We start from the raw sequence: 20,374 nt of genomic DNA, 5'->3' as shown, positions 1-20,374 counted from the left end.
GAAAAAAAGAAAAAAAAAAAAGAAAAAAAATCCCACAACACTAGCACTCACATTACCCCAAGAGGGTAATAGGGTTAAAAATTATTTATATTTTAAAGCCTCCTCCTCAGACAATCCATAAAATGACAAATGATTTAAAGAAAATATCAGCTCTGCTTCACAGCTCAATGCTCACAGAACTATGCACATGAAATCGTGCACACTTCACGAAGAGCATTCTAGATATTCCCTGACGAGTTTCAACTTCATCATGAATTACAGTGGGAGAAAAGCGATGGCAGAGGGAAGTTTCTTGAGCACTCAAAGTGCAGAAACAGAATATATCCAAAAAGCGAGAAATACTTAGAAAAGCCGTAAGACCTGCCTAAAACATGGCCAGTTTAGAAGGGAGAAATGAATGCTGTTATTTCCTCATTTTGTAAATGATGCTAATCTTCACTAACAGTTCTAATTCTTTCTGCTAGTGACAGAAAAGTCCATATATGAAGTTCGGATAAACAGAGAAATACAGTGGATTTTCTATCCTCCCGAATAAAAATAAATCCTCCTTATTCCATTTGAGCACTTTTTATTAAGCTTCTGATTAATATTTTAAAGGCTCACTAGAGTTTGTGCTGTATGTAGTCCTTTAAAAGCTTATAAAATTGAGCTGTAAAGACTGTTTACCAAATTAGCTAACCAGATACATTGCAACAAGCTTTTCAGATGCAGAAAGCATCACAGCATACAATATCTACATTAGATTACCTGATTCTGCTTTATAACAGTTTGAACTACTACTTTTAAGCAAAGTCAGATCTTTCGAACAGAGTTAAAGATTGCATTATTATTAATTTTCAGCCAGATTAATTAGACGTAGAATTCTTTTCTCAGTTCTTATTTTACTTACCAGTGTTGGTGAATTCTGGTCAGGCCAAAAAGATTCCGGAATTGGCCAATGTCCAACAGGAACACCAGTTTTAGGGTTAGGCCGCACATAAATGAGCTTATGACAACTATGCCACGGTTGAGAAACAAATGAATTGATGGGCCTGGATGAATCAACAAGTCCATCTAAAATTTAAGCAAAGCAAAATAACAACAACAACAAAGAAAAAGAAAAAAGAACATGGCATGCATTTGCTTCTCAGCAAAGTTTCTGCATTAGCAACCAATAAGGTGCTCCATTACACTMTTTTTCAAAGATATACATGCAGGTCTTTATACCAGTGGCTACAAGAGCTAAATATCAGTGTGGAAAACAGCATCATCTCAGTGACAAGGGTAATATTTGACCACACCTACCCTCCTGCTTCTGTGGCACTGCAGTTGAATGGCAATCACAGTTACAGCATATCCACATCTTGCAGGAAAAGTTAGCTACTTAAGTTCAGCACTTTGACATGGATCTGATATATGATAACAAGTCTTATTTTTAGCTTTGCTGCACTTGTAAAATTGATCATTTGCATTTACAGTCTTTTTACAAGGGATGCAAAACTCACTAAGCAATATTGCCACTCATGGAAACTGAAAGTGGGGACAAATTTTGTAGAAAAGTCAGACACAACTTGCAGGAGCAGCTTTTGTCACATTACTTACTACGACTATCACTGCTCAAAAACCCTGTTGTCTACTGCAAAGATGACTGTTTTCTGCCAGTTCTCTGTATGTACCAGCAGATACTCAYTCCCCTTCACACTGAGGTGACAGCAGCCATGCAACAATACAGAACTTCAGAACTGCCTTCAGAACACAATTTTTCAAGGCAAATAGCACCGCCRACATCACCAACAGAATCTTTTCTTTTATGAACATTTTACACTATTAATTTGCCCCGCTTTAGAGACAACTAGTCAACACTACGCAAACAGCATTTTGGTTCATTGCCTTATATACAAAAGGATCTTTACAGCTTTGGTGAGTCCAATTACATTCATCTCCAGTTTAGAACCTCCTTGGATCCACATCAAGTTGGAAACTCTCTATATTCCTGTCCACAGTACTCATGTCCACAGTGTGTCATCACCTAACTGTGGTAAGAGGTAAGAAACAATTCCCCCAGCTGTTCTGCCATGTAGGTGAACATCTGTGCCAGAGAGAAGAGGCTTTGCTAAGGAGACSGCATTAGAGGCAAGCCTTAAGCACACTTCCCAAAAAATGGAAGCAAAATAATGAGGAAAAAAAATATATAAAGCAAAAAAGGTGATTAAAAATGAAAACAGGGATAAAACTGACTTTGCCAGGATGCTCAGAGGAGCTTAAAAACTATTATGCTTCTTACGTAACATCCTCATTTTCTAAATACAAACTGCTCAGTTCTCTCTTTCCTTCCTTTCAGTCATGAAATTCTGCAAGTCTCAGAAACTATTCCACATTAAGAGTACATATTTTTTTTTCCTTATTATGCACTCTACTTGCAGCGAGCAAGTAATTACTGTTCTTTGCTTTTTTTTAACTTGCAGCTAGGAACATGTTATTTAATTGTTTTGTGATTAAGAAGCTGAATGAAAATGCCTAGAAGCTAAAAAAAATTAAGAGATATTTAAGGACTTAAATATGCCAGTCTTTAATTTAATTAATTGAAAACTATATCTTGACAACATTAGAATACCAACCCTACCATTTCCTGCAAACATTCACTGCCCCTTGTTGCTTTCCTCAGAACTGAGAAAAAGTGACTGGAAAGCTAGCAGGCATGTAAAAGATCAGCCATACAGACATATGGCATCTCTCAAATTATTAAGGATTACACAAACACTAGTAAAAATTCAGCAAAAACAAGACTAAAACACACATGCATCCAACTCAGTTACAAAAAGAATATCCATGATGATCTGGCTATTTAAAAAGATACCAGAACTCTATCACTGATGCAGGTTAGACTTAAACAGTCAATCACTTTTGGGGGGAATATATTAAATCCCTGGTGCATCCTRTACATTACAGGGAAAGGTAGGAAGTAAATTTAGACATTTAAGGATATGTGCATGCATACAAAATCTATCTTTTTGAGTATCAAAGGGAAACCAAAAAAAAACAAACAAGGCAACACCACAGTCACTGTACCTTCTCCAATAGGAGCGGGATCTGGTCCTGACTTTTCAAAGTTAATTACAACTCCACTTTGCACTTTTTGAACTAAAGACTCTAAACACTGATTCAACATTCTTTGTGTCCGAACACAGTAGGAACGACCTAGGCAAGAGAAAAACAGTAATGGAAAAATAAGAAAGAAAACTTTGGACAATCTTAATTAAGGAATACATTTTGTTACACAAATCACCTTGTTAAGGCTTTCAACTTTACCTAAAATAAGAGTAAGTTTAATAAAAGCTAATGTAAAAAGCAAAGTATTTTTCAAATGTAATCCAAGCTGAAGTTTCTTATCTCATGAAAGCTCGTTAGTAAAATAAGCTTTGAAGACAGCATGAGGCTGGTCCAGACTGGGCTTAAATCGGTCCTTAAGAACCTCTGATTTTACCAGGACTTCCTAATTCATCTGTTTTTGTTTTTCCAGACCTACCCAAATCTAACACAACCCCTAATATCCCCTCCCAGCAACACTGTTTTTCACATAACAATTAAGCAAGTACTCTGATGAAGATATAGAAGAAACTCTAGAATCAACTGCTTTAAAATTACATCTAGCTTATTAGCTGCAGAGCAGAACTACCTGTCCCACTCGCTCAACATTTAAATAGCAAACTTCATGGCTGTGCAAAGCCAACTTGCACAAGGGCAATCTGATTCTCCAATCCCATCATGTATTTTAGATTTCTTCTGTGCTACTGGAAACCAAGTTCATACAGCACCATTCAGGCCCACATGGAACCTGACTAATCTGTATGTGGTGTTTTAAAAGGAGAAAAGCAAGAGATAAAGCTGAACCAAAAGGAAATATCATTTCAGTGAGATAGCAGATGTAAATGAGAGCAAGGACCATTGAGTTACCTCCTGTGACTTCACACATCTGTGTGATGGCAGATTCATCGGTAGGCACACTCCCGAGCTGCTCCGGCTCCGCAGAGGCAGCTCCCGGCAAACGCAGCACTAGAGCAAACAGCCTTTGATCCCAACGAAATGGTTCTTTGGTTAGTTCACTCCCAGGCAAAGGAGAGTTCAAAGGAAGATGAAGCTAATAARGAAGGATTTGAGAAATATTTTTAAGTATTTATTAGGTCATCTGAAAACACAGTAGTCAAAATTTTAATTACTTTGTAAGATAAAGGGCTTGCTCTTCTATTCACTAGTTTATCTGAAGTTAATATGTTATATAGCATACTATATATTAGCATGTTATATTGCATGCTAACTATAGATATGCTAACTCCGAATTTGATGGGTGCACAATGACAATAGAGTTTCTTTTCTCTATAATGTAAGTTGCATGAAATGGAAGAAAAAAATAGGAAAAAAATGCAACTGATATTCTTAGTGTAGTACCAACTTGCAAGATCATTTGAGTAAATCTAATACAAGTTTACCTCCTCTTGAACTCCAGCTGTATTTGTCAGTTTGTTTCCATCTGTGATGGTAATTAAAATAGATGGCTCCAAAAAGAATGGGTTCCTTCCCTAGAGATGAAAGGACAGGAATAGTAAGAGAAATACTCAATTGTAAACATATATTTTTATCATGATAAACAGCAAGATGATCAGTTTTCACAGTAAGTCTGTAATTTCCTTCAAAAAGGTGTGGATACAGAGAACTACYTAAAATATATTGTGCTACACTGGGCACTCACACACCCCAACTAGTTGCCTGAAGACGTTTTTAAAGTTACTACTCTGTTCTTAAGTAATACCATCACTCTCCCGTACCCCACAAAACCAGTACATAAATTAATACCAGCACAGAGAACTCAGAATTTCCTTACTGTGAGACACAAACAGCAATTTGAACTGCCTCCTTTGGAGTGAGGGAGGACAAGACAGGTTGCTAACTAAACATGACAAAACTGCTAAGCAGATTCACTGGCATCACTGTACACTCATGGTACATACTCCCATATAACAACTGTACATCTMTGGTCTGAGGCATTTGTATTATTGCTTTCTCTGTAGTTTAACAAGAAAAAGAATACTAACATATTCTAGAGAAGTCAGGACAGATGTCCTAACATGTTTCTCTGCTGCATGTGAAAGCAGAAAAATGAACTGTCTTTTAAGTTTTATACACCGTTTTCCAACAGAATATAAAAGAATTATAAAAAGCAAAAAGATAAWCTTGAACTATCAAAATTCCTCCAACAAAAAGAATACCAAATTGCAAAAGATAAAGACTACAGAGAAATCTGTTACCTGTCCATAGTTGTCTATTCCAGACACTAATCTATTGAGATTTAACAAGTCAAATGATGATCTGAGGGCCTGACCAAGGGTTGTTAGACCTGAAGCTTGCAGGTTTTTCAGTTCATTCATAAATGTTGCGTGATTTTCCTTCCAGCCAGCCTGAAACAGAGAACAAGAAGAGCTTATTAGCTATTTTAGTAACAACTTGTGAGTTGTCATTAACAAACTTTGAGTTGTCATAAATCTCCATCTGCAAAAGAAGTGAGGTTATATTTCTCATTAGCAGACACATGGCACTGTTTTCTTGCTACACACATCTAATCCACRTCTTACAGCACAATTATGGGCAACATATAGTAAGTATATAATGGGATACTGACAAAACACATCATCTAGTGCTTGAACAACTGCTTAGAGCGTTTTAGTATCTCMCAGCTCAAAATCTGGAGATCACAAAAAACTTTCTGCTGATGAGGCTGCAGGTAACTCAAAGGAATAGCAGGAAGTGATGAGGCCAGATCAGTCCTATCAAGCATTCTAGATCCCATGGTAAGCCAGACTAACACATATATTGTCATCAACAGCTGTGATTCATCTTTCTTCCTCCTAAAAGGCGTCATGCTTCTAGAATGGGAGGTTCTTATGGAAAACATCACCCTGCAGGGAACTGGGACAGGATTTAAGCTGTCCCAACCGAAAAAGAGCAATCCTGGATATYCACACAATTATCAGCCTTGCTATCACATCTGTCTGATCTTAGAGTAAGCAAGCAGTTATTCACCCAGGCTCGCTATCTGCTAACAGCACTGGAGACCTTTCCATACTTCACACAGAATCCTAGTTACACCAGGAGAGAATGATTTCAGACAGTCTTTTTCTGGGACAACCTCTGAACAACAAGTCATCAGGTGAAATAGGTTGTCTCCTCCCTGGCTGCACTGGTCTAGGAGTAATCACCTACCAACTACTCCATGTTGTGCAAGAATCTAGGAAGACAGGATTTTCCTGTACTTTTTAAAAGTTACATCCCACTCCTGACTGTAAGTACACTCTGTGGGCTGAGTAGATGGTAATGGAACAAACACCAAGTTTTGAGCAAGAATGGAGCAGAAATGAAGTTTTCCAGCCCTGAACATGACTCTCACTTCTCAGGTCCAAGCTAGCAAGATTTCTTTTCTCTTTAGAGAAATGAAGCACCACAAAGAAAATCAACAAAAACAGTTTCTGGTCAGATGTAGCTCCCCGATGCGGCTCTTCAGGATTTAATAATCAAAAGAGGGGAAAAAGAGGAAAATTCAGCAATGGGGCCAGAAAAGAGAGACCCAGAGCAGGTGTTCATCATTAATACAGCCTATCTTTATCATCAAACTAAACCAAGTCCAAGGGAATTATGGTGTGCTGGGTTCAATCAGCCAAATCTCAATGAAACAGGCTCAGGGCACCCTCTTCCTCACAATCACAGCTTAGCAGAATATGCCATGTTGTCAGCTGAGCCATGGCAACTCCCCCRTCACAAGCTCTCATCCCAAGGCAAGTACAAGGTGACAACTTCGCTCACCACCATCACTGCAGGGTAAGTGACATATTTGCAGCTGGAAACCATAGCTTTGATTCTCTTCATTCCACTCCCCAAATCAATCATCAGCCACTCAGCTCCAGTGCTGGGATACACAAGATTTACATGAATTTACAGGATTTTGCACTCACTGCTTTGAGTGCAAGACCAACATGTTCAGTATCTTTTTTTTTTCCAAAATAAATTATATGACACTCCAGAACACACCTAACACCTTCATTAAGAGCTTTAACCCCTTGCTTTGCTACATTGAACAGGTTTGGCCCATCCGAAACTCAGAAGGTATCCTTGGAGTTAACAATTACAAGGAACTTTTGATCCCTATGAACTCTTAGATACAAGTGAATGCTACATTTTGTCTGGCAAAAACATTTATCAAGTGAACTAAGTTTCCTGGGAATAACCAGGTCCTACTTCAAATGGTGTTTTTCTGTGAAGGCKGCTGTTTGAGTTTCTTTATTGCAGAAGCACACTGGGGAGCAAAGCACTTAAAAGAGAAGCATTACCTCTAGGCTGTTGCTCTGATTGGTAAACTTAGGAGTGCTTCTTTTAAATAGTACAATTTCTCACAGATATTTTGAGATGTTGCTATTTTTCAGTTTTCAAATTGTTTGCTTCCCTTCCAATGCCTACTGTGTTTGATCTAGGAGCAGTGTRGTTGCCTGCCTGCAAAACATGCTGCACTTTTTTCTCTGTTGCATAACGAAGTATGCCAAAGATACAAAAAAGAAGCTGATCACCCATTAGTTTGACTTCTAAGAAAACTACTTTTCCATTACATCCTACAGCCTCTCACAGGATTTTGAAAAACTAACCCCAGGAGATCTGTGCACATTTCTTAAATAAACAAAATCGTACCAGAAAACTTCTGATTAAGTGAAGAAGGGCAGAAGATGCAGAATTTGACTAATATTAGATCTAGGTTCAAATAAAGGTCTGATTAGTTAACATAGTCTGTATTAGTTAACATTAATGTTATCATGTTAGTTATCATATAATGTTACTATATTAGTTAACATATAGTTAACAATCCTCAACAATTTATCTTCAAAACAACTTTTTTCTACCAAAAATATCAAAGTTAATGATAAGGTGGTCTATTTTTGTACATGTTTTTTTCCTAGGTAAATTCTAATCATTGAGCAACTGAGAATAATTAAAATGTAATTCAGGGATAGAAACTCAAGCTTCAGTAATAGTTATATATGCAATAAAATCATTCTTAAGGTAAAATACAGACAGTCAAATATTTAACACAGCATATGGACAAGTTCAAAAAAAGCACTTTAAAGTGATTAAATAATAATCCTTACTAAATACAAAATACAGCTACTAATACTGCYTAGGAAAAAAGCACTGCTTCTATATAGCACTACTTTCATCTGCCAGGTAACTATGAAATCAAAAGTAAATATTAATTTAGATGTTTACGAACCAACTCTAATACTGACAGTCAATTTTTTAATCTTCAATATTACTTTCCTCTCATCGGCATATGCAGAATTTATTAGTAGTAATGCAAGGGGCTTCTATCTTGCTACGGTGCTACTATATTATCCTTTGATAGTTTATAAGAACAAGCAATTTTAGATCCTCTATGCATACCAACAGATTTTTGAAGTCMGATGCAAAGATGTCTGTAGAATTAAGCACCCACTCTTCTTGTTTATGCCAAGAACGGGCAAAAATGAAGTGTCATTTAGCCTTCTGTGTCAATAACTACAAGTTTTGATACCATCCTACAAAACCCTGAGATTTGCAAGTCCCTAAAAGCAGCATCCTCCTCTTTAGCTGTTGGCTTTTGCCTTTACAAACAAAAAATATGGGGAAAACCAGATCTAACTGAAAAGTAATATTATTCTTTTGCTGGCTTAGCTTTCAGCTAAACCTGCTCTATTTCACCATGCAGCTACAGAGTCATTTCACCTGCTTCAAAATACAAGTAAGTTCCAATAGTTTCTTTCAGTAGGCCAGGGGCCCAAATCATCTAGTTTCAGACTGAGGCCAAGCTGAAGAATCTAGTGGAGCAGAGACTCTATTTACCCCACCAAGTCTCAGGGCTAACAGAAAGAAGCAGAATTAAACAGCAAATGACAGTCTCACTCAGAATCAGTAGATTAAAAAGAACTTCAAGACTCAGTTAAATAAAAAAATTACAGTTGTAAGTGGGAGTGCATATCTTACAAAAGCTTTAGTGAGTTTGTTTAAATCATCCTATATTCATTACCAAAATACAAACAAAACATTACCAAGTTTTGGACATGTTTAACATTCCACACTGTATCCTCACCTTCACTGTCATAGCCACTGTTTTTAATTTTATTTAACACCACAACCATTTAAGGCCACATGGCTGACAACTATTTCATAACCYGCTTCTGGTCAGCCAGGACAGCTGGCGCACAACTACTCCAGCTCCAGAGCACCCTCTCCCAGCTGCACCAGCTCCACGTAATCTGCAGAGCTGGAGCTTCCCAAGCTTCAAGCCTTAGCCCACAGCGCTTTTACAGCAGATGCTGAAGGACACTGGATTATGGAATTGCTCCACATTACTTGGGAAGTTGYGTAGCAGGGAACACATTCCTATATGATCTAGAGTTTCCCCATCCCAGCTTCAGTAACTCAGTATTTATGGAAATGTTAGCATTTACCCAGATTCCTATTCTATCTCCACTTCCAAGTCAGTCAGAGTCATAATTAGGTAGCYCAGTTACACTATGACAAAGTGAAGCAAAAGGGGAGTGCAGGAATGGTCCTAGTACCATTTTCTTCCCTTCCCTGGAAGGAGAGGAAGGAGGAAAAGGGAAACATCGCTGRTGGATACAGAACAGTCCATGTCCATACTCCTGATTTTATTGCTTTTTTGATGCTGAGGAAGATCTACTACCTGGGTATAGCTCACAGTAGAAAAGAAATATTTATTATGCTATAAAACACCCTGTACAATATTTCAATTTTTTACAATTTAAAAATCCTAAAACAGGGCAACATAATCACCTGAGTTCTTGATTTTCAGGTACATTTGTTTGAATTGTGCAAGGGCAGGAGAGTAATAGCTCCCGAGGGGYGCTTACAAAGATTGACTGCCCTCCATATAGCTATGAATGCCATTTCTGAGGCAACAGAGCTCTCAGGTTCTGTCTGTACCTTTGCTGCAGAAAACCTCTCCTCCAGTACCTGAGTGTTCTCACTACTTTTATGCAACACAGCAGTCATGTTGATGCACAGTATCAAAAGAAACTCACAAGAGCAAATCCTTTTCTTTCTTGGCACAGAGCAGCATCAGAACACCCATCTTTTAGATACGAGATTAAAATCCTGCCAGAAGCTAGCAATATTGTCCAAGTGGCCTGAATTCAACCTATTGTCAGGGACACTGTGAGCCAGCTTACATCCAAGCTGCACAGTCCTGGATATAGAGCACTAGGAAGGGCTGGTGAAGGTGTATCAGAGATCTTTAACGGTCTGATGCAAGGCTTGTGGTGAGATGAGAAAGAATTGATGGGATCAAGCCAGCTGCGTGCAATTCCTACCTGCATTACATTCTCCAGCACACAGTAAATCATTATTAACTTATTTCCCTGTTTTTCTTGTTCTTGCCTTGGCTAAGTTTGAAACACAAAAACCTGTTGCTTCAATCCTTCCCTATAACCAACTGTGAGGATGAGGCAAATAGGGCTTGGTTAGTGGAGCCTGCATTTAGCGTTTAAGAGGGCAGGTGAGTTTTGCAAAGCAGAGTAGGGAGACGAGTTTAGTGTAAAGATTAGACATGACTCTACTGCACACACAACCAAAATGAGCCCTAGTCTCTCAAGCAGATATACACACTGAGGTTTACTAAAAATGAGCYTAGGAAAAACATCTTTTCAGGACACTGTCTGTATTTCTCATTTAAAGAATATTCAAATTCGTGCATTTACTATCCATTAAAACTTTCCTCAATAATCCTGCAGAGTATCCACATACAATGAAGAGACTGAGACATACACTTGCTCCTCCTCACACTAGAGATGGAGACAAGCAGGTTAAAAATTGAAAGCTAAAGTAGTGTGAACAGTAAGAATCTTTTATTTCTTTCTGACAGTTATATGATGCTGCTTTTGTGAGGCACTGGAACTAAGAGCGAGTGGTCAAGTGCTTCTTTAAATACGGGTAAGACTGTTTTGACAAATTTTATTTGAAAGAAATGAATATATTTATCCARAAGTGATGCATTACATGAAAAAAGACACTAGTAGAGAGACTCTGAAATTTAAGCTACAGAACAAGAATACTTATGTACTACTAAAATACTCGCTAGCAGTGGCAAATACTTAAAAGTTTTGCTTTAGAGTACTGCAGCCTTCTGTTAATTGTGGCCAAAGGGCAGTAATAACATCTCCAGGTAGAAATGTAGACAGAGATGCTGTATGATCATCTGCAGTTGGAAAGGGTACCTGGAATCAAGTGGTGTTCATCACCAATCACCAATTCCAAGACCAAAAAATAAAAGAACACTCATGATCTTTCTATTCATTACCTGCTTTTCTTGCTTTAATCCATCCCTGGATTTAATCAACAGGTTTCATGTATTCTGACTCCTACACTTTTTTTGCTTTAGAGTCATTCAGTTCAAAAGCAACCAACTCAGTTTCAGCTCTTTTATAWTTTTTAAATTATTTTTATTTCATTTTCCCCCATAAATGGAAGCATGCACTGTCTCCTCCTTCCTTCAAGGATCCTGCTTCTTCCATGCATTATCGCACTGGGTAAGGGGCTCTCCTGAAAATATGTAACTGCAAGTTATCAGAGCTTGCTGATTTTCCCACAAAACAGCTTTTTTGTTTCTCTTTTTTTTTTYYTKKKKKTTTTTTTTTGTCAGCAAAATAGCTTGTAGTTTTTAAAATATGCCACAAACACCAATACTAATGCATTATTCTCATTTACAAATGGAGCATAGCAACATCTGCTTAACTACACTGTAGATCTTTGTTTTCAGTTAAATTAGTCCTTAGGTAACAGCCATGCTATGAAGGCTTGTATTTTTGAAATATTGTTTTAGACTTTCAGAGTTTAAAAGCATGTCTGAAAATMAAGCCAAAGCAATTGTCATCATCTCTAAAAAGCTAAAAGAATTGAGAAGCTCTGAAGCACTGACTTTGTATCCTAGAATAACATTTAACATTTCTAATGCTACCTCACATCAGAGTCCAAGCAAAGAAACACAGTAACTGTGTTTTTTAAAAAGGGGAGATCTGACCTTTAGCTATAAAAGACCCTTTGAACTAATGATACTGAGCTGTTGCCAGTTCAAAAGCACTAAAATAAGATATATGTTATTTAAAAGAAAGCAAGGCTCCAGGTAACTGATCTGGTGAAAAGCAGTTTTGAGTTTCAGAGACACTACACCAAAAGAAAAGAAAAAAAAAAGTCCTTCAATGTATAGATTAATACAAGACTACAGGCAACCACAAATTCTCAATTGCACAATAACCGACTCCCATTGCAAGAATGTACTTTTTCCTCGGCATTTCATTAAGACCTCTAACCTAGAAGGAAGCAGTGCTTATAGTGTCTTKGTAGACTTTGCCTTTTTCTTTTTTAATAGCACAAAAATTACATATTTAGTAATACATCATTCATGAAGGAATAAAAAAATCCAAGCCTCAAAATTGACAGTGAATTAATTAAGGAACAATCCACACTTAAAATGAAGCATAGGAGTAGCTGCCCTTCCCCCTAGGTTGTGGAGCCCACATTATTAAAAATCATGGATTCCRTCACACAAAAATAGGAAATGAACAGAATTATTAAAGCACAGAGACATCTACAACCTTCTGAGGCCTACAGAGTAGCACTACTCTTCCCTGAGCACTGATCTTCCAGGGGACAACTAACAAGCTGCTTTTCAAAGTTGCACAGAAGGAAAACAACTTTTTCCTCATTTAATTGGAACTGTCTGAAGTACAAAAATAGTGTAGGAGACAGCATAAAATTCTGTGTTTTCTTGTTCCTAAGAAGCTCAAAACATCATTCTTGTACCACTGCTGTAAATCATAGCTCTTTTTGGCATGCTTTTTTGAAAAACATGCAAGAATGAGTATTATAAGCAAGAGGAAGAATGGCTGCAGCCTTAATTACCTTTTACCACTGTTGTGATGTGTGAGAATTGAGATTTAACACAATATTGGACTCTTTGCAAACACAAACAAATAATAAATGCCCATACTCGAGTGCACATAAGCATTTTGTACATATTCAGCTAGACTGTAAAGTCAGGCTACAAGGCCTAGCCCCAAGCTACTCTTGCATAGTTAGCACCAAAAATCTTAGGGAAGAAAATGAAAAAAAAACCACTTGTGAAAACAGGATGCAAACAACACAAAAGGGAAGGAGGCAGCCAGTAAAGACTACAGGAACCACCAGTTTCACCAAGTACCTTTTCTCTTGCAGAGAGTATTTCAGTGCAAAAATGCAAAGTAGGGAAAAAAAATCACTTAACTGCTTGTCTACACATTTTAAGCTGCTATTTTTAATAAAAGCAACCTTTGCACTGAGGATGAGTTAAGCCTCTTAGTGCAAACATATCCACTGTTGTCCAGTTTATCCTGCAGTCTTAAGGGCTTACATCTTTGAATGTGTCCAAGATCAAATAAAGAACCAAATAAAAAAGATGAAAAATAAATTGCTATGGTGGCTATGAGCAACAGATGTTTACTTTCCACCCAAAATCTTTGGCATCTCACTCACAGCAAGAATCAGCAATCCATTTAAGACAAAAGGTAAGGCTTAAGCTTGGCCATTAAGTTTACTAAGTTCATAGGTTATTTACAGCATATGCGAAGAGAAAGATAGGCCTCTCCCATTTACCTCGGCCTCCTTTCCCTTTTGCCTCCACTATCATCTTCCCTCCCGTTCCCGCAGCTGCTTATCTGCCTTGAAACAAACAATTCCGCCTGCCTCCATCACCACGACCAACTTGCAACCCTCCAACTTGATTCCCAGCTGTTGGTGCTTCCTTTTCCACAACCCTGTTAAGACACTATCAGTATTTGCCAGAAGACAGACTCGTTGCACAAAACTGATGATTTTAAGTGGATAAACTCTTACAGGAATCTTAAGGCACTGAAGCATAGTCTGTGAATTTACAATAGACTACCATGGTAGATATCTTTATGACTTCCTTCCTTGCCAAAATTTTAACACACACAAATGCATTTCCTATCATTTTAATTCTAGACAGCTTTCCTCAAGATCCCCGCYTCAAACCAATGGGTTTCCCAGTGGGGTTTCACTTTCCCCCTTCAGCTCTGGGTCACAAACTCTTGRTTTAATTTATTCCAGAAACATCCAAGTAGATCTCACAAATTAAGTTTTGCAGCACAGTCTATTCAGTCATCCCTTTACAGGCAAAAAGCTTTTGTGCTACTTTACCTTTGTTTTTTCTTTCCCAGTTTGTGTCTCATCCAACCCTTTTAAACTTTTTTTTTTTCTTGCCTGCAYGGTACATACTTCCCAGTTAAGGCTACTACTATTTCTGTTTTCCCATGAGGTACAGAGTGTGTTTCCAAAAGCATCAGCTCACCATCGCTAACCACAAGCAGTGATAACCCAAAAATTTCTAAATACTTGTTCCCCTCATCTCTTAACAATATCTAATTAGAAACAAACAAACAAACAAAAAAAAAAAAACTCTATAAGAGGGCTCACAATCATTGGCTTTCTCCAAAAAGTCAAAGTGATTCCCCTTAAAATCACAGTAGACACTCCTCTAAAGCTACCAACTGCAGGCATTTCTCCAACAGAAAGTGTTGCAAAGACCAATCACATATTGTATGAAAAATTKTAAGTCTCGAAAAGCTATATACAACCTTTCACACCCAAATTCAGGGAGTGCAACTGGTTCCTTTATTCAGTACAATACACAACAAAAATACTAAAGATGTGTATAGTTTCAGATGCTGCAGTATAAATATAGTTTAAGTTTCTTCTAGTACTCTGACTTATGAGCAGATCGTTTTTTGAAGCACACACAAGTGTCTCACAGAAACCAAAAAGAAAAAAGTGACATACTTCTATGACCGTCATGAACAATATTACTCTAACACTGAAGAAAGGTTGTATCATTGTCACAACCAGTCACACGGGAACAGGGAAGTGTAGTTATCGAATAACTTCACTAAGGCCACCCGTGCTTTATCCTAGGACCGAAGCAGCCATCTCCAGTACAAACTCACAAGCAGCCTAAAGCGGTTCCACAAACTGCAGGTATGACCGAAAAAAAAACAAAACAAAAACATAAATGGAAAAAGAGAGTTAAACCTTTCTCTCCTTTTCAAAAACTCTTTTTAGGCAGAGCTTTTGCCATCAGTATCCCATATAAACTCTGTTTACAGACAAYCTTGGGTACAGCTTGCTAAAGCTTTCCTCCTTTCCACTTTTTTACATCACTGGAAAAAAGCAAAAGCTGTTCCTGGGGGGAAAAAAGAACGGAGTACATCTTTKCCCTTTTGCCATACTTCTAGTGCCACTACTTCAGTGGCATCACTTCAAGATAAYGTAGATAAAGATTATATGCCTTTAAACCATGGCATGGGGTTACGTGCAAAGAGTAAGAAGACTAAGAGAAAGTAAGAAGACAAAGACTAGCTGAAGATGCTAAAAGTCTGTATAATKTCAAAAAAGCAACTAGGCAAACATATGAGAGGAAAGAAAAAATAAARAAACTATGGAAGACCATTACAGACACATCCAACCTCAGCATAAATTACAAACTGTGATAGCTCAGGATGGCATTTTGCAGAATTATCAGCAATATTCTTGGCCTGTTTTTATTCTCCTCTCCCTACACATTCAGTATTAGCCACTTTTGTGGAAAAAAAAAAWAAGGGTGGGGCTGGCCCACTATTCTGAAGGCACTGCAATGATGGGTCAAAGCAAGAGATGGAGCAAGCTTCCACTCTTAAAAATGAATTAATACAAAGTCTTCAAAACAAGGACGTATGAGATATTAAATTCAACAGACTGATAATGTACTTAGACTTAACTAAAGGACCAAGAATGCAGCTGGTTAGGCCACAGACATTTGGTCTATCCAGGCTTAAACCATTTTATTCACCCAAGAGAAATGAAAAGTAAATTCCTTCAACACCTAAAATTAAGCACTAGTGTTTTATTTGCAAAAATCACCTACCACATATTAGGAGAAAAAAAGGAGTTTTACTGTAGGTATCACTAACCTACTGAGTGCACTAAACAGCCCAATTCAGAATGGACTAATTTGTTTCAKCAAGGCTGACATCTACAATTTTCATCCGGAAATGCAAGAAAAGCATCTTGTTTATGATGTAAGGGTCTAGCTGACTATTCTTACTTCATGAAGCAGCATTCTCTTACCCTCCAACACCATAAAATAGAGTCTGATCCATTGCTCAAAAGATCGTACAGGTATAATTCCATGAACATTTAGGACAAGTCTGTCTGTACACCTCATCTTTTAAAAATATTGGGTTTTTTTTTTTTTTTTTTTTTGTCTTTTTTTTTTTTTTTTTAAAATATTGTTTTTTTTTTTTTTTTTTTTTTGGAGTGGACATTTTGGAAGCTTAAGTAATAACTGTTAATGGCCGCATCAGTTTATCACATGCATGGATTATATAATACAAATAAAACATGCTTCCAGCAGCATTTGTAAGCAACACTGAAGCAAGCTGGTCCATGTATTTGTGCAGTGTATTTAAATAAAAGAAGACATAAAGCAGCCGCTAACCAACAGCAGCTACTACTGCACATATTTGGAAAGCATATTTGCAAAATATGTTCCCTTGACAAAATTGTTTTCTTCTCTAAATCAAGAGAGATAATTGACCTAACCAAGCAATTTCAGCAAGAAAAAGCTAATTTTTATTTCCAAGTATGTTTTGTCAGAATCTGTCCTGCACTACRAAGTTTTCCTAGCATAACTATCATGGTTAGAAACACTATAGAAGGTCACCACAAACACCAGTAAAAGGTGTTGAGAATATGTCTTCAAGTGGGCAGAAGAATCACAGCATTGCTGTAAGCTCTTGCTGCTCAAGTAAAAGCCAGCACACCAGTGTAACCATACTCGTATCTGTGGTGCTAAAAACTCTTTATACAGTAGTTCAACATAAGTTGTGATCATAACTATTAATAAACAGTAGTTTATAGATCTTTAGGCTGCTCCTACACAAGTTACTAAGTTTTAGAAAAAACATTTTAAAACTAAGATTGATTAAAAAAAAAAAAGCCTTGCTAAAGAACAAAAAGTAATTGTTTCTTAAAAGGTAATACCATGTTATGAGTCCTACAATAAGTGCCTTTTTTTTTTTTCTTTCCCCTTGGCTACATGCTGTATGCCAAATTATTCAAAAATGCAATGGATATCAAAGAGTCCCACTGATTTGAATTACTATTTGCTAAAATTGGGAACTCAGTCAAATGCTGATGGGTACATTATTCAAAGGACATAGATTTTCTTTAGCAAGTTCCTAGTTCAGTGTGTGTTAATAACCTGTAATGTTAACACACAGAACTCTATGCATTTGTGTAGGCATAGTAACTTTTAACCAAATCATCATTATGCTCGCTACCACTGCAGTAAAAAAAGGTTTGTGTCTCAAATTTAAGAAAGGTTTATTTGTAAAATACCTGAAGTGAAGCTAGGAAATAAAAATTCTCCAGATAGGAAGTTTCCAGTTAACACTGGCATAAGGACTTGATTTTTGTATTCAGCCACAAACAGTGATAGTAGGGGGGAAAAAATGCCAACATTAGCTCTAAAAAATTTCTCCAGTGTGGACCAGAGGTTGTTTTAGCTGTTGTTGTTTCACATACTAGATTTCTGTAACTTTAAGGCAAACAAAAAGGAATGCTTCAAATTCACAGTAGAAAGATGAGCCTGCACCATCTTTTGAGAAAATGGAGAGCTATAGTAACAAACAAGTATRACTCCTAAAAATCACTTGTCATTTCAGGAAGCAAACTCCATTTTCTGACTGTTGGGGCTGATGAAAGGAACCAAGATCCATTTCTCTAGATAATTAAGTTTCCTCATTATTGAGGATGTGCATTACATGCCAGAGTGTAATCATCTTTATAGCTTCTCTTTAACAGCTTTAGTGARGGATCCAACAGGGCTATCTATTCTTCTCAGGGACAACCAATAACAGATTTCCACATGGAACTGTATGGCCTTCCTCGTATCAGTCTGAGGCCTCAGAGTTATCAGATGATAAATACACTGGTCATGGCCAATGTGGTTCTAGAACACACCTGCAAGTGAGGCGGGAATGTGCGTGTGTGGCTCAAYGGGATGATTTGGGGCAGGTTTAGAACCAAAGGTGATTTTCTGCAGTGTGCTTTACTGAACCACCAGTATCTCAGCAGTTTGATGGCCACTGCTTAAGGGGCACAAGGAGCCCCCACTTTCCTCTCTTACCACGAGCTCACAGCACAGGCAGCAGGATAACCACCCAGGCCCCACTCGCCTCAATCCTGAGGGAAAGGAGAGGCAGCGGGAACCTGGATGAGGAAGCAGCCCTGCGAGCCTGACTCACTGTGGCTGTGCAGAAGGACGTCGGCCTGGGYTGCAGGTACAGGTGCCTCACGCAAAACAGGGTTGAGAAAGTAAGAAAAAAGGATAAAAAAAAAAAAAGGAAAAAATGCGGAAATAAAGCGTATTACTTAGTGTTTCCCCTCAGTTCTCACCCCACGGCCCGGAGGCAGCGGCAGCCGAGGGGGCTCGAATGGCCGCGGTGCCGCTAACACTCGGGGGTCGCCGCCCGCTCGGGCGGCCCCGGGCCGCGCGCCCCCCGCTCCGCGGCCGTCCTCCCAGGGCGGCGGCCGGCGGGGCGCGGGGCCGCCGCCGCCTCGCGGGCGGGCAACAACGGCCCGGGAGGCGGAGCGCGGCCGCCCGCCGGGGCGGTGAATCACGCTCGYCGCCGCCGCCGCGTCTCCTCCCCCCACCTCCTCCATCTCAGCAGCGCCCTCAGCCTCTCTCCTCCATACAAAAGCAAAATGTCCGCCATCTTCAGAGGCTGCCGCCGCCGCGCCGCGCCGCCGCCTCGCGCCACGAGGCCCCGCGGCGGCCACGGGGAGGGGGCGGCGGGGAGGCGGCGGCGGGGGGGGGCACGTTTATTACCTTGATGCAGCAGGGCGGCTCGTCGAAGGTAACCAGCATGTACCTGTCGCCGCGGCTGGCCGGGTCCCGGGCCCGCAGCTGCGGAGAGAGCGCAAAGAGGTGGCGTGAGCGGGCGGTCCGGGGTGCGGGGCAGAACGGGGGGGACGGGACGGCGGGCGGCGCGGCGCCCCTCCCGGCCCCGCACTCACCTTCATGAAGATCTCCACGGCGCCCTTGGCGATGTCCAGGTAGCTGGTGCCCAGATACGCCCGCTGGTTCATGGAGGCGGACGTGTCTATGAGGAAGAGGAGGATCGGCATGGTCCAGGCAGAGCCCCGGCCCGCCGGGCACCCCGCGGGGAGGAGGGGGGGAGCGGCTCACCCCCCCCCCGGCCGCCCGTTCGCCCCGGCTGCGGCTCCGCTCCGGCTCCCGCTGCCGCTCCCGCCGCGGCGGCGCGTTACTGAGCTGCCCGTGCTCGCCGAGACTCAACTTCTCTCCCCTCAGCCTCCAGCGGCACCATGTGACCAGCGCGCACGCCATTGGCTGCCAATTATACCCGCTTTTGCATATTCATGAGGGAGGAGGGGGGGTGACAAGGGACGCGGGAGGCGCCGTGGGGCCCCCTGCGCGCGCGCGCGAGAGACGCTCCGCACCTGTCACCGCCCCTCCCCGCCGCGGGGCTCCCCGCGCCGCGCCGCAGGGGCGGCCCCGTGAGGCGCTGACACGGGCGCCCCGCGCCCGCCGCGGCGGCAGCCCGCGCACGTCGCCCCTCGGCCGCGCCAAGGCCATAAAAGAGAACTGAGCGCGGCCGAAGTGGAGCGGCTGCTGGTTCTTGCCAAAGCAACAGGCGTCCGGGGCTGGAGGAGAGGCTGGAGGGCCGCGTGGCCCGCGGGCTGGGGCAGCGCCGGGCCCGGCTRTGCTCGGGGAGCCGGCGGAGGGAAGCATCGTGCTGGGCCTGCGGGCRGGAGCCCATGGGCCTCCCGATCTGGTTCCAAAAGGAGTTAGAATCCAAAAGTAGCTACTTTTTTTAGTAGAAACACTTAAAAATTGTTAAATGTAGTACCTAAGTAAGACTGGTTCCCAACATTTTCACGTTCAGAGACCCTGACAGACATTATTTATTTCCCCTTCAGTTTGAACTACAAGAGCCAGTTTCAGTTTTCACAACATTTTCCTAAAGTATTTGGAYAAAACTGTGTTGCACGGCGTCACAGGTGAATTATACAATCCTCATGGCAAAGCTATTTGCATTACAAAATAAGAGTGTTCATAAAGATATTATTACTCATCTCAATCCATATAATCCATTTAATTGGCAGATGTACTCGGCCTCATTGCAGGGAAGGACCTGAATGCAGGGTGCTAGTCACTCTACCATTGCTTGGAAAGGGGTTTTATATTTTTAAA

At 40.3% G+C, this 20,374-nt stretch overlaps 1 protein-coding gene across 5 annotated transcripts in view; it reads right to left on the bottom strand.

Annotated features, from left to right (window-relative positions):
* Positions 1-19,335, bottom strand: part of LOC112947142 (integrator complex subunit 6-like) — a 35,376-nt gene extending 16,041 nt beyond the window's left edge. For all 5 annotated transcript variants that reach the window (XR_003249351.1, XR_003249350.1, XM_026039158.1 and 2 more), the window contains exons 1-7: positions 19,177-19,335; positions 18,989-19,066; positions 5,283-5,432; positions 4,467-4,556; positions 3,934-4,117; positions 3,049-3,177; positions 890-1,053 (exon numbers count right to left, since the gene is read on the bottom strand). Coding sequence is in view for 3 of the 5 variants with exons in the window: in XM_026039158.1 (XP_025894943.1) it covers positions 890-1,053; positions 3,049-3,177; positions 3,934-4,117; positions 4,467-4,556; positions 5,283-5,432; positions 18,989-19,066; positions 19,177-19,287 (906 nt within the window). In the remaining 2 variants the exon portion in view is untranslated. The remainder of the gene's footprint in view (positions 1-889; positions 1,054-3,048; positions 3,178-3,933; positions 4,118-4,466; positions 4,557-5,282; positions 5,433-18,988; positions 19,067-19,176) is intronic.
* Between the last annotated feature and the right edge of the window lie 1,039 nt (positions 19,336-20,374).

This window comes from Nothoprocta perdicaria, unplaced genomic scaffold (genome assembly GCF_003342845.1).
Source record: "Nothoprocta perdicaria isolate Ctin4 unplaced genomic scaffold, notPer1 scaffold_22, whole genome shotgun sequence".
Classification (NCBI taxonomy): domain Eukaryota; kingdom Metazoa; phylum Chordata; class Aves; order Tinamiformes; family Tinamidae; genus Nothoprocta; species Nothoprocta perdicaria.
The sequence above is the reverse complement of the archived record's forward strand: the minus strand, read 5'-3'. Positions and strand labels throughout refer to the sequence as shown.